Raw genomic sequence first — 14,952 nt, forward strand, 5'->3', positions numbered from 1 at the left:
GGGGAGTTGGGGGATGGGAACAGTGCTGGGGAATTGGGGGAAGGGGAACAGACAAGTTGCTGTCGTTTTGTTCTTCAGTCTAGTTGGGAGGACGTTGCTTCACTGGCCCAAGTTGGCACCATCATTGCACTCTTCCCTGGCGAGGCAGATCAGTCGCCGGCTTCTGGATGGCCTCTCACGCCGGCTGCTGGCTACTCACGGCAGCCCAGCTCCAGGTCGAGCTGTTGTTCAGCATCTTAGCTGTGGAGGGCAGTGTCACTGGCCCTCATATGTGGGATCTGAACCGGAGCCCTCTGGCGTCCCAAGCCAGCTCTTAACCAATGCGCCACTCAGCCGGCCCAAGCATGAGCTTTAATGCTAGCTAATAAAACCTTTAATATGCTCTCTTGGCATAATGTTAAATTTTATATTTTAGGGTACCAAAAGAGCTTTGAAAACTAAATATCTATTATATAATATTGGAAAACATTTTATTATTTAGCCCTTAATTGCTGGTACCCTATAACTGGAGATGTGGTTTAATTCTCATAAAGATTTTTTCTTCAGGAAAAGCATATTATTTTAAATCTTAGTATGCATTAGCATTCATCCTTCTGTTTTGAGTTCAATACCTTATAGCCATTGCCTAGCCAGAGATATAAGAGAGGTATCCAGATGTGGTAAATATTTAAGGTATTTATTAGAGGATAAGTGGAAAGAAAAAAATTTTGAAACCAATTATGAGTAGTTTAGATTTGATGTACATGTTAGTGGAGAAACTGAAAAAGATCTGGCTAGATTTTTATGTTAAGAGTTGATGTGGGAGGTTTGGCTATATAGTTTTTAATCCATTGTGAAGACAAATAGAGAAGGAAAGATAAGAATTGGCTGAGTTATTTTATAGAAGTGGATAAAGCAGAATGATCAAAATTTAGATAGGTTATATATGAAGACAGTAGAATTAGCTATTCAAATGTGGGAAAGGATATATATTTTTTAAGATTCTAAGAGAATTCCTTGAAATGTGTAGTCTGATGTGCTATTAAAATAAAATGGGGTATATCTAGAGTATTTTTTGCTCTCTGCCTCCTCAGACTTTAGCTTTAGGTTAAAAGAAACACTCCAGCTAATAAGATGTTGAATCACAAGGTATGCACATTTGTGTTTCATTTTAATTCATCTTAAACACAGAAAAATTTGGGGGATCGTTATTAGCAGCTTTATTTATTTTTTTTAAGTGTTGTCACTATAAATGGAAGCCCTGTTTGTTTTTTTAATCATTCAGGATTTGAGAAATATAAATATTTGCACATATCTTTGAAGGATCCTCACCTTTAACCTTTCAATGAGAAATCAGGATTTGGTAATCAAAGATGACAAGTCTTCATTGACTGCTAATTTAGTTAAACAATATTTATGTCTGTGAAACATTCAACAGACACTAAAACATCCATTTTTTAAAATGAAATTCTTCATAAAAGGTTTAAGGATAAGGAGCTATATAAATAGAATATATGTATTTTTAAAATAATTAGATTCTAAACTTCCATTTGCAAATTGTAAAAAAAAATTGGCAGTGTATATGTGGTTTACTTAACAGAAAGTTGGCGACTACAGAACTCAGCAGTGATTCTCAAAGTTGAGCATGCATCAGAATCACCTGAAGGGCTTCTTAAAACAGTGCTGAGTGAGCTCCCCTCTTCACCCTCCACTGAGCTTCTGAATTATCGGATGTGGAGCCGGGAAATGTGCATTTCTAACTAGTTCCCAGGTGATGATGCTGCTTCCTGGTCCAGAGACCACACCGGAGAACCAGTGACTTAGACAGTTCTATCCAAATCGCCACACACAGTAGTGTATGATAAATGTAAAATTCTATATATGAATGGGTGCTTGAATAAATGTTTCTGGTGATCATGAATACATAAAATTATCATTTGAAATTTCTTTTAATATCTTGGTTCATTCAATATGTGTTTTTTTATTTTAAGGATGAAACACTAGTACACTGTAGTCTAAATGAGCTAGAAGATGCAGCACTTACTTTTCCAGTCCTTTTCCAAGATGTCATATATCAGGTAATTTTTAAAAATTTTTTTAACTTCATTTTTGGCCTGTTAACATTCTGAACTAAGAAATTTTTTGTAATTTTTTTTTTAAAGTTTAATGTGTTTTGTAAATGGATTTCATCAATATTTTAATGATTTATTAACACCAAGTAGCATCATGCTAAATAATTACATAAAACATTAATTTGTTACCAAAAAGATGTGAACTTTTTTTTTTTACCCAGTGATCTCTGCTAGTTTTATAATCTGTTTGCCAGCAGGTGGAGGCAGGAGCACTGACATCATAAATCCCTGAGAAAAACTTGCCAGGTTAACACCTGGTGTGTTTTTTTTTTTCTCCGAAATCCAATTAATATAAAGAAAACTCATTCCCTGTTGGTCATGTTTATTTCCTTTTGTAGTAATATGGTGTGTAGCTTGTAGTTTGGTTGATTTACTTTATAGTAATCACAGAATTCCAGGATATTCTTCTAGTTATTGCTTTGCTTAAAAATTTGGGGTATAAGCATTTCTCCCTTATCTGTGTTGATAGACAGGTAACAGTGCAAAATACAGAAATTTACATTTCACTGTGAATTACATTTTATGTGTGTTGGCCATAGTTTTTACTTTATGTGTGAGATTTTCTTATAAAATTTGTATTAATACATGTGAATACACTTTGAAAGTCGGAAGGAAAGTGCCTTTCTGTGGTGGTGGTTGTTATTTAATTAGTATTACCTTCATACACACCAGTTGTTGAAGAATTGGGAAAGGGTCAAAAGTTTGTCAAGAGGAAGCCAACCCAAGGATTAACTAAATAAAGCCACGGACTATTTACCATCAGGGTGATGCAAAGGTGTTCATGGTTGTTTACGTGCTCTTAGTAGGCAGTTAGTAATTGGGTATAGTTTTCTTGGCACATGATAATTATTTCTTAGGAATCAAAAAAATCTCAAAATTAAGTTTGTGGTTCAGAGTCTACTTTACCTACTTGCAGTGAGTTACAAGAGGATTTATTTTAGCAGATATTGTCAGTTCTAGTTTAATCTAGATAAGTGTTGTAGATGTGATGTATGAATATTCATTTCCCTTTTATGTAAACTCATTTTAATTCTGATATATGATCAAAATATACATTAAAAATAAGGGGCTTAAAGTTTTTTGTATTCCTTTTTAACAATATTATTTGGTTTAAGGTAAATCTTTTTCTTAATGAGACATTTTCTGTCAAATAGGTAGTTCTCGTTTAGTGCACTTCAAATAAACATAGTATAGCAAGCGATATCTTAGTTCTGTCTGTCTTTTTAGCTTGATAACCTTGTTGTTTTCAAAATTGCACTTAAAAGCAATGGCTTTCAGCCTTTGAATTTGGAAGGGGAAGCTGTTATTTGAAAAATAATTATTTTGAGATGACTTCTTAACCTTTCAGATTTGAAATTTATTTCTTGCAGATGGTTTTGGTCTGGTTATGTAGTTTTTAATAGTGAAATAAGAAACTTAGAAAGTAGAAGAATTTGATTCTTCACCTTCATGAGCATTTCTTTTCAGTGTGACCATTGAATTTTTTCTTACTGCTTCTACCATTTCTGCTTCAGTTCTCTTCTGTATAAAGTTCTTATTATTTTCATGTGCATCTGAATAGTTGTCTTATTTTGAGTAAAAGGCTTCTAGCAGTGCATATGACTAATACTATAAAATCATTTATGTACTACATCTACCTCTGTGAAATTCAAAGAACTCTTTTTCTTACATATTCTAAGGTATCCTTTCTGAAACTGAAAAATAAATGATCTAGCCTAAATCAGGAGCAGTGAAAAGGAAGTTTGATTCTTACGAGTTATGGAGTTGATTGATTGCATTTTAATGTTATGATTTAGTTAACTACATCATGTACAGTTTAGTTCCTCTTCAGTAAATTTTTGAGGATGTCCATAGTTAATATTGGGTACATTCCCTTGGATTTCTGGTTCTGGCATGGCTATTTTGTCTGCTTTTTTAATATAACTGAAGAAATCTTGGGTTAGGGTTCCCCCAGTTTTCAGACCAGCAAGCTCCCTTTAAACAGGGAATGATGTCTTTTAAACTTTCAGTGGTGTTGTCTCCATCTACTGGCAAAGAAGAAATATACACAAGGGTCTGAGATGATCTAAGAGATTTTGGAGAAACCACATTATTAGGTAAGATGTAACTTACATATTTAACCACTACAACATAATGTGGCCCACTTAAAGATGGAAACCTGTAAAATACTGTATATACTCTTCTGAAAAATCATTTATTGAGGTGAAATTCACAACATAAAATTAAGTATATTTAAGTGAACAGTTCATGGCATTTATCTATATACAGTAAGTACTCTTGAATATCAGTTCCATAGCATTTATGTATATACTCTTAAAAATAAAAAGGATATTTTTAAGATATGATCAAAATTCTTCATCTGAATCAAAGCCAGATAGTGTCCTCTTGGGACTTATTTTACTTTTGCTTTCTTTTTGTGATAAGTTCATTATGGTTGACCTATATCTAGTTTTAATTCTGCTTGTTATTTTTCTTTCAAAGCTATGTAAAGTGTAAATTGCCTTACATATATTTTAATACTTATCTATATCAAGTTAGCAAACTTTTTCCTATAAAAGGTCATCTGTTAGTATTTTATGTTTTGCAGTTTCTGTTAGAACTGCTTTTTCTGCCATTGTAGCATGAAAGTAGCCATAGACAGTACATGATTGAATAAGTGTTGCTGTGTACCAATAAAACTTTATTTACAAAAATAAGTGACAGTTTGGATTTGGTCCACAGGCTGTCGTTTGCTGGCCCTTGGTCTAATAATCATGAGAGTATATACAGTAAATTTACATATTCAAATTCTTTCTAAGTAGAAGTAAGTAATCAAATGTTCATCAAAATTCTTGTTAATATATAGAAAAATTTTAAATTAGATCCACTCTAATTTGGTTGTGTGCTTTCTTAGTTTTTTTATATGAGAGCTTGAGGGAAATTTAAGATGTCCATTATTCACATTTAAAGATTGCCTGACTTTATGATTTATATTCTTTTGATTAATAAGTAGGACTCAGCTAAGTTAATGCAAGTCTTAGAATTTATTCAAGCCTCAATTTAGTACCTTGAGTGTATTTGAATTCCATTTCTAGGGAATTAAAAAAATACCTATAAAATCCAACTCAAAATTTGATGTATGTTATTACTGACACCATGTGGATAGACAGATTGTAGTTTGTGTATCTAGAGAAAAAGTAATTGGAAAGAAGAACTGAGTTTTTAAAGTGAGGGTATGGCACTCACAAAGGTAAAGTGTTTTGATTTTTGTTTGACTAGGTCTTCCCTCCCCCTTAAATTGGTATTTTTTTCCATAAATTGTTTTACAGTTAGTTATTGGAAAATGTCTTTATTCATAGAATGTTATAAATGCATTTGATATCTGAAAAAACAAGTGCATGATCAATTCTCATGCACGTGTTTAATCTTTGTATTTAGCGTGTATTGACGCATTGTCAGGAAATCCATCTCGTGGTGTTACTCGGTTAAGAGGTCTCCACTGTATTTAGTTTCTGTTCCTGCAGATCCACCAATTCAAGACTCTAGGTCATCTCACTCCCTCTTCCACCCAGAAGATGACTTCTATCCACAAGCAGGACTGAATCAAAAGACAGATTTTTCACTTAGCTCTTGAGCTGAACAACCTCCTCAATGACCTTCCTCTGTCTCCATCAAGAACTGGAGCTCAGTTTTTTGAAGATGTAATAGAGCTACTCAGCCCAAACGTGGCTAATTGAAGACAAAAAGAAGATGCCTCATATGTTTCACCACAGTGCAGCCAAACGTAACTGTGTTGTCCAACTCCTCATTCTGTAAAGTATGACAGGGGCATCTATTTTTTACTCTGTTCACCTGTAAGACTTTAGCCAGTCAGTGGCTTTCTGAAGATCAGTAGAATCAACAAGCTTTGGGTCAGCTGTCCAGAAATCAGATTGTGGTAAGCACTCAAGGAGAGATAGGATCCTGTAGGAGCTACTTGCTAAAGGATGCTTCGCTTTACTAGTAGAGATTGCTTTTATGGGAAAAGTTGGGGGGAAACTGGGTGGGAAACATGTTTAGCAAAGCTCAGCCTCTTCCCAGTTATTACAGTTTGATCATTTTCTTGGAAACCTTATAGCCTAGGATAATTTTCATAAGGATCTCAAATATTTTATACCACAGAACAAGAGAAGTAGAGGGTCAGTGCCTTCTTATCCCCTCTACAGTCTTTCCTAGAAAAGTCAGCATTTTTGCTTCATGAAGAAAAAAGGAGTCATTTAAATGGAGAGTTTTACAGTAAATTCCTAAACAAGTTTTTCTTTCTCTCAGGCTCTGACTTAAATTGACAATTAACCAAGAGGCATTTTGTTTTGACTTTCATAAAGCATAATTTTGTACAAAAGTAGTATGTAAATTTGTGTGTCTTAAATAAAACATTTGAGGTTGTGGAGACTTATAGTATTGAGGAGTGATATTTTAGTTGGTCAGGAACAATATTTTGACAATTATGGGTAAATATTAAAAGTAATTTTAAAGTAACTTTCCTATCCTTATTAGTAAGTATAGTCATTGGCATTCATTTTTTTCATCATTATTAATATTTAGGTTACAAAAGGAATGATATAGCTGAAATCTATAATTGTCTACTTCTCAAAGACTAGAAAACTTATTTCATGGGGAATTCTTTGCATTCTTTGTAAATGTATCTTAAAATTAGAAGCAGTTTATTGAAAATTACATGGAAAGTTCTTGTTCAATGCCTGAAAATGTTCTGCAAATTTAGGAAAGGTAACAAATGGTTACTAAGTGGAGGCTTCAGAGTATTTTTGTTTTTTAAAGATTTTATTGGGGAATTGGGGGAGGGGAACAGACAAGTTGCTGTCCTTTTGTTCTTCAGTCTAGTTGTGGAGAACGTCGCTTCACTGGCCCAAGTTGGTATTATTGCGATCTTCCCGGGTGAGGCAGATTGGTTGCCGGCCACTGGACAGCCGCTCATGGTGGCTCACACTGGCTGTTCACAATAGCTTTCCGGAGCCCACTGCAGCTCCACTGTAGCTTACGCCGTTGCAGGCGACTCACGGCGGCCCAGCTCCAGGCTCCAGGCTGAGCTGTTGTTCACCATCTTAGCTGTAAAGGGTGCAGCATCACTGGCCCTAATGTGGGATCCGAACCGGGGCCCCGCTGCTCAGAACTGTCATCCCAAGCCAACTGTTAACCAATGTGCCACTCGGCCGGCCCCAGAGTTTTTATAGGCAACATTTTTGTTCACTAGAAAGGCCGTTTTTTGCTTTTAAAATGACTAAACTTTATTTTAATATAAACACATCTATAGTTTGTTTATATACACAAGTATATATATACATTTCAATTTAAAATAATATATACGTGGCTAATTTTTAATTCTTCATTGCTAACTTTTAATATACCATTTATATGAATACATTAAGCTTCACTTTATCCCTTCACTTGGAATCTATAAGAAAATTCTTTTTTAAATTTATTTTACTTAATACAGTGTAAACTTTTGCAGAAGCTTTTACTTTAGAGATTTTTGTTTTTTGTTTTTTATTGGTTCTGATGTTTTAGTATTTACCTATTCATTCCCAGATTGATCCACCTACAAACAGATGACTGTAAAAATCACCCAGTGGGCTATGAAGTTGAGGCCTCCAGAGGGCCTACCTGAGCAACCCTCTTTTTATGGAGAAGGTTGGGGTTTTTGTCTATGTTCTGGTATTGGTGTTAAGAAAATGTTAAGTAAAATTGTTAAGCTATCAACTGATGCAGTTCATTACTACTGTCTCAGTTTGTAGCCATGGGGCTTGCTGTTTGAATTAAACGTTGCCCAGTTCTGGCCCATAGAATCATACTCATTCCATACTCATATTCCCCTTATAACTGTCATATTTCTTAAACTGATTAATTTTAAATAATACACTGGATAGTAGTAATAGCTATTGGTAGTCTCAATGTGACAGGTGCTGTTCTAGGTACTTTACATGCGTTAACTTATTTAATGCTCACAACCCTATGAGGTAGGTACAGTTATACCCATTTTAAACTGAGGTGTACAGAAGGGTTAAAAAATTGGCCGAGCCTCCTGTACACCTACCTGTGTTATCTACTAATGGTGAGATATTTCAGTTATTTGTAGCATCTCATTCTTCACATTCCCCAGTGTTGGTAGTTTTCTGCTGCTTTAAATTCCTACTGTTGATGAAATAGATCACATTCACCAATCATTTTTTTAATTTAAAGATGCCATTCTCTGAGTTGGGTGAGTCCCACTGAATTTACCATTTTTTTTCCTACAAGAGTGTAGCAATAAGTTCAAAGGATATCATTGGAAAACAATTAAAGATGTTTTCCTTTTAATGTATTAGGGTCATATTATCTGCATAAAACCATTTAGAAATATTTTTCCAAAAAAGATTCACATGTAAGAAATTTTTTTTCTTAATCACTTGCCCACAGATTGAAACTGCTTATCTTTGGGTGTTTTCTCTCTCCCTCCCTCCTTTCTTTCTTTCCTTCCTTCCTTCCTTCCTTCCTTCCTTCCTTCCTTCCTTCGGTCATGCTGTTAATCTATGATAATGGATAAAGGTTTGGCAAACTAGCAGTCAGAAATTACTCAGTGTATATAATTTAACATTGCATGCTTAGACATGAATTTGAATTTAGATAGACTTTATCACAAAATATGAATTTAAAACTGGATTGCTATTTTAATCACTACTATTATTAAATCTAGTGCTGTTAACCATTTATGGCTTATTAGGACTATCTATATACACAACTGTAGAACATTCTCATTGTCTCAATACCAAAGAAAGTACGAGCTGTCAGGTATTGTTCATATCAAGTAGTGTTAATGTACTGTTAATATAATGTTACTTTTCGGTTATATATTTATCACTTTTCTATATAAAATTTAACTTTTGGTAAAATCAGTCTATAATAGATGATACAAGATTAGTCCCGTTATCACTATTTAGCAGATATTATTCTAATAGATTTTATTTAAAAGTTTTGCATAATAAACATATGTTCATAAATTCCTATCTTTGGGTATTAGTCAACCTCATTTAAGACATGTCTTTGGGTATTGTATTTTTATATGATTTTTTTTTTTTAAGCTGAGCCATCCTGCCAACAGCTCAGCTCAGGCCGGGAATCGAACCACTGTTGCTCAGAGCTCACACTGTTGAGCGAGCTCTTAACCAACTGAGCCATTGGGCCGCCCCTATATGATAATTCTTATAGCATTATATATTATTTTTAAAACTTGACTTTTCAAAATATATTTGGTTTAGTGATAGAAGATTAAAACTATGCGTAGTGAAGATAGAATAATTGCTGTATATTTGGAGGAACATATGTATACAAGACTGAAATGAAACTTTTGGCATAATCATATTTGGGAGACTACATAGTTTTTAAGAGTTGTATGTTTGAAGGATGGTTGGCGAAATACTAAGTAGAGAAAGAATGTAGAAAATAAGGAGTTGGCAGCTCAGGACAGGAATATTTGTTATTTAGGAAAAGAAAATGGAGTTAAGAACATCTGTGGAATAGATTTTGAAGCATTTGGAGGCATGCCTATGTGTGCATCTGTATGCTAATATATCTGTGTGACCTAACACAATGAGTGATTGTAGTCTCATTGTATTATACATACCTGTTCTTTGTTTCCTATTGGACAACACTTAGTGCTTCTTGACTTCTATATATTTCTGCTTTAATATATCCTCCCAAATGACTTAGACCCTGCTGGCCTTATGTCTCTATTTCTGTTTTTCTTTCTGAGATTTTGCCTTTGCAGCACATGGCAGAATTCCATGTGGTCCCAGCCTCACCCCTCCTCACTGATACTTTGCACCTTTGTCACTAACCACCTCAGTGATTATGTTTTTTAAGCCTGAAACACCTTCCTGTTCAAATGGTGATGGTGACTCTGCTATGAGGATAGAAACTTTTATAGTCAACAATTACTGTATTCTATTCTCATGATAAGGAAACACTCTAGCAACATATTCTCCCATCTTCAGTGCCACCTTTCATCCCCAGGAAACAAGCACATTTTGAAAGTAATGTCAAATTTAAGATATATTTTATATTTAAATATAGTCAAATGAATAATGAAGTTACAGTTTCAACCTATTCTGAAATTCACTGTATAAGAAGTTGGAAAATGTCACCTTTGTATAGCATTCCACTTATTATGCTTGGATAATATTATTTAAATAGAAGTATTCCTTTACAATGGAAGTGTGTTGGTGTTCAGAGAAAACATCCCAAATTACAGAGGCCCTGCTTCTCTTAGTTTACAGTATGGAACAAGTGATAACAGGGATATTGAAAACGTGTATACATATGCAAAAATGAAATTTTTTGTTATTAAATGCACATAAGTGATAAACCTTAGCCACAAACAAAAGGCTCTGATGGTTCATGGTTTATCATCCTCCTCGAGATCAGGTAAAAGTATTGGCAGAATTGATATGTTTTTTTTTTCTTAACCATAACAAATCTATTTTGAAAAGACGCATAGTTAATAGAAAGCCAGCAAAGGTAGTAATATATCTAAAATCTATTAATTACATGGATTACCAAACAGATAAGGTGTGGTTTTCAACCAAGGCCACAATCTATACCAGATGTTTTAGGATGAAAATGGTAAAATTAATTAGCAACTTGAGTTAAAATTTTTTGTACCTCATCCTAAATGATAGTGATTGGATACTGAGGATTTTGTTATTTTTATTTGCTAGGGGTAGGGATAGGTGGCTTACTTCGTTTTTTACTAGTCAAGAAATTGAAATAAAATGCCTGGCTAATAGAATTAAAAACAAGCATACCTTTATCATTCTAGCCTGTTAGGTGGGGTTAGAGTGATATTATTAGCATTATTAATAATTATTTGGAATTTGTCTTCCACAAGTAATCAGTTCTTAAGGAAATTCAATAGTTGTCCTTGTATAGTCATGTAGGCTTGCCTCTATTTTGTCTATATTGCTTAACTTCAGGCAGTTCTATTTCACAACAGATTTTTATCATGTACTTACTATATAGTTGGCATCGTCGTATGCCCTTTGGGCTTTGGAAATTGCAAAGATTGGTAGTACATAGTCCCTAGCTCCAGGAATCCTTTGCATGGTTTCTCTGTTCTGCCCTAAAACATTCCCGGAACTAGATTTTTATCATGGGGGCATTTTTATGTGGATGTGTATTGATAACATTTAAACTCCATGAAGCCTAGATTTTGAATTTGTTGCCATCATAGATTTTGTGGGTTTCTTTTTTTTTAATCTGGGTCCAGTGAATCAGGTACCTAGGTGTTCTACAAATACTTGTTGTTTATGGTAATTGAGGTTGATAATCACCTTTGAATGGAGTACAGAATTTTCTTTTTATAAAATTTTATCACAAAATGAATACAATTTAAAGGAGGAGTCGAAATCTTGTAAATCAGTTTTAGTGGTTGCTCATGGCTTATATTTCTATGCTTTTTGAATATTGGAGCATATTACAAGAGTTACATTAAATGTAGGCAAGAAGACACACAAAAATAAGAAAATAATGTATATAAAGCAGTTCTTTGGGTAACTGGTGTTTCACTTATATTTTCTGTCTCAAGTAGCCCAATAGTGCTAATTTAGATGCTACATCTGAATCAGTAAATGTAGAACAAGAAGACTGATTTCTGAAAAATTCTAGGTATTTAAACCCACCAATCCCAACATCTTTTTCTTGAACGTTATTTACCTTAATAGAAATTTAAAATAAAGGTGTTCTTAGCAGGTGATTGTTGAGAAAAAATTTTGAGTAATTATTGAGGAAGGTCATTGAGACAGGTCAGCTAGAGATGGACACACAGCTTGCCTGATAATTGGATGGATGCTACCTGGCTGGAAGATGGAGCTGATTGGTGGATCAAACTCTCAGAGGGAAACCTCACATTTTTAGTTTAAATGTTTATTAAAATTATATTCCATGAAATACTATTGTATGCTATTTAACTATTAAAAAATAAAATGATCACCAGTGATTATTATTAGCTTACCAAAAGGTTGTTTTAAGTGATTTTTGGTATGTGGTACTTAGGAAACTTTTCTATTTGTTTAAAATATGAACTTTATCAGATATCCAGAGTTAGAACACAACATCTCTTACAGTTTCTATTTTATATGTTTATTTGCTGAAGCCTATCTTTGTATTTCTTCAGGTTTATGTGAGATTAAGGCCATTCTTCAGGGAATTCCTGGAACGAATGTCTCAGATGTACGAGGTAAACATGCATAAGCTAATCACATAAGTATTTTTATTTTATTCAACATAGTACCCATATTTAGATCATGTATAATGATTACTTCTTTTCCCCTGAATTTGTAGATCATTCTTTTTACTGCTTCTAAGAAGGTGTATGCAGACAAGTTACTGAACATACTAGACCCTAAAAAGCAACTGGTCAGGTAAATTCAATTAAGAAATAGTGGAAATGTCTGTCACACTGATCTATGGAATTACGATGATTATATTTAATTTCCATGGCCCTTTTCAGTGGGCCACATATATAGAGATCTCTTGGGTTGAATGGTGAAAATAAATGAACTTTTTGAGCCCCAAAACTCTTTAAGAGTTCCTAAGATATAACTCCAGACAGACGTTCTTTAAAGGATACAAAGATCAAATGTATTTATTTATTGTTATAGCTGTATCCTCACCTCTTTTGGGATTGGGTGGGGAGAGTGGGGTATGGGGAATTTTTTACTGTGTGCATGATGTTCTCACTTCCTTATGTATCTGAGATAGTGCATGTTATGTCACCTTTTTAATGGCATAGAGAAATAAATTTTAACAGGATCAAATAAAACTTTTGTTTTTTTCAAGAGCAAATTTATATTCCTTTGAAAGAAATTGTTACATGAATCTAATTGGAAATTGCAGTTGGCTTAGTCACTCAGGCTATCCTGATCTGGACTCAGTTTCTTGTGTGTGTCCTGAGCCAGCAGATGCAGTGTGTTCCTGGTTAGGTGGGGAGTGCCTTGGGTAATTTTAAAACAGCTTGACAATTAGTTCAACGGAGATTGAAACACTGCAGCAGTCTTGCTGCACCCTGTAAGATGTAGGAGTTAATCTTTGAGTTTTTGACCAAGAGCTGAGAGAGATGCCACGTAAGGCTTATTACAGCTTTCATAGCTGAGCATTCATTTTCTTGAATACTTTCTCCCATATTGTCCTGTTGGAAAATCCTAAGCTCAATTTCTACTGTTAATAGTACCTTTATTATTGAGTGATTGCAACTGTGCTGAAAGGCTTTTCCTAATGTTCACATTTAGGAGGCTTTCTTTCTTATAAATAGAACTATGATTTTTTTTTTAATCTAAAGGATTAAATTTGTGCTTGACATTAGTTTCCATTTTATCTTTCATATAAGCAAGTTCTACACATACAAAATAGAAAATGTATTTTCTATTCATAAAAGTATGATTTATTATCATTTTGCCTAACTTTAACAGAAGTATACATGTGATTTTGCTTTGATCACTTCATTCATTCTGAAGATTTTTATTCAGTACCTCCATATTCCAGGGAACAGTGGGGAGCGACACAAGCCCTTCCCTTCCTAGGAGCTTTCATTTTACTGGAGGACAGATTGTAGTCCTGCAATTATATTGTTACAAATTAATACCCTTCTTTTAAACTAGTTTTCTAAAATCTACACATTTGGGAGTTTAAATTTGTTTTGTTGCTTTTTGAAAAAACAGGAAAAACTTCTTGAACAATATATTGAATTCATTAGAGTGCTGTAGGGAATTATTCTGTGTTGGTGACAAGGTAGACTCAGAAATTCCTATGATCACTGAATCCCATGAGTCCAAATGCAAATTTGATGACTAGCAAAAGTAGTTTTTTTCTAAAACTGCAAATACATGCTACTGACCCTCAGATTTCTGAATAACTGGAGAGGTTTTAATGTAATTTAATTAAAGTAGCTGTTGGTATCCACGTAAATATTCACTTGTCTCTGGTCACGGGTGATTTTGCTGCTATAGGGGAAGAAGCATCAATAGTGACTTGCATGTACATGCTGTACCTTCCTCTCAATTTCCTCATATCTAAACATTTATGCAAATAAGAGAATCTTGTTTAGGCCCAACCAGGACCTTATTTCAAAGTAGGACTGTCTGTAAGCCTTTCAGAGATGGATAGTCATTTAAATAATTAAAATTATTCTTTATAATAAGGGGGAAAGAACTATTTAAACTACATTTTCTCTATAAAATTCTTACTCTTTGACATCACCACTGGCACTGATATTGTTAAGGTTGAGTTTTATTGGGATTTTTGCTTTTGTTAGAGCTATGACAGATTTTGTTGGTAGAAAATGTCCCTTTCTTGAAATTCCATGATTAAAAATACAGGTATGAATAGACCCTAGCTCCTGAAAAATTGTTTAGTGGGATTAAGACACAAGGAAGCCAAACTACCACATTATTAATGTATACAAATGGAGTATTTCAAGGTGATCTGTATCAATTACTAGTAATATTCAGAGACTAATATTTTTGAGTGCTAAATGAAGATTATATAATTATTACAGTATATAAGTATTGTTATAAAACCTTTAATAGCTTTTTTAAATGATACAGAATTTTTCACTTTACTATCTATCATTGGTGAAACATCAGTTTACATTGGTTATATTTAAATCTGAATTCATCATTTCATTTAGTCCTTGTTTTTTCAAGTGATCTCTCACACACACACACACACACACACACACACACACACACACACACTATATTAAAAGAAAGATGGGTGTTTGGAAAAAGTCGAAATGATGGAATATTTTGGCCTCCACACCTTTTCTCAGAAACTG

The 14,952-nt window shown here is 33.9% G+C and overlaps 1 protein-coding gene across 1 annotated transcript in view; it reads left to right on the forward strand.

Moving 5' to 3' along the window:
• The window catches only part of CTDSPL2 (CTD small phosphatase like 2), a 92,750-nt gene that overhangs the window by 71,660 nt on the left and 6,138 nt on the right, over positions 1 to 14,952 (forward strand). Inside the window, exons 6-8 of the mRNA XM_019644871.1 lie at positions 1,971 to 2,057; positions 12,295 to 12,357; positions 12,462 to 12,541. Of these exons, the coding sequence (XP_019500416.1) occupies positions 1,971 to 2,057; positions 12,295 to 12,357; positions 12,462 to 12,541 (230 nt within the window). The remainder of the gene's footprint in view (positions 1 to 1,970; positions 2,058 to 12,294; positions 12,358 to 12,461; positions 12,542 to 14,952) is intronic.

The sequence above is a fragment of the Hipposideros armiger genome, unplaced genomic scaffold (genome assembly GCF_001890085.2).
Source record: "Hipposideros armiger isolate ML-2016 unplaced genomic scaffold, ASM189008v1 scaffold_92, whole genome shotgun sequence".
NCBI classification, from domain to species: domain Eukaryota; kingdom Metazoa; phylum Chordata; class Mammalia; order Chiroptera; family Hipposideridae; genus Hipposideros; species Hipposideros armiger.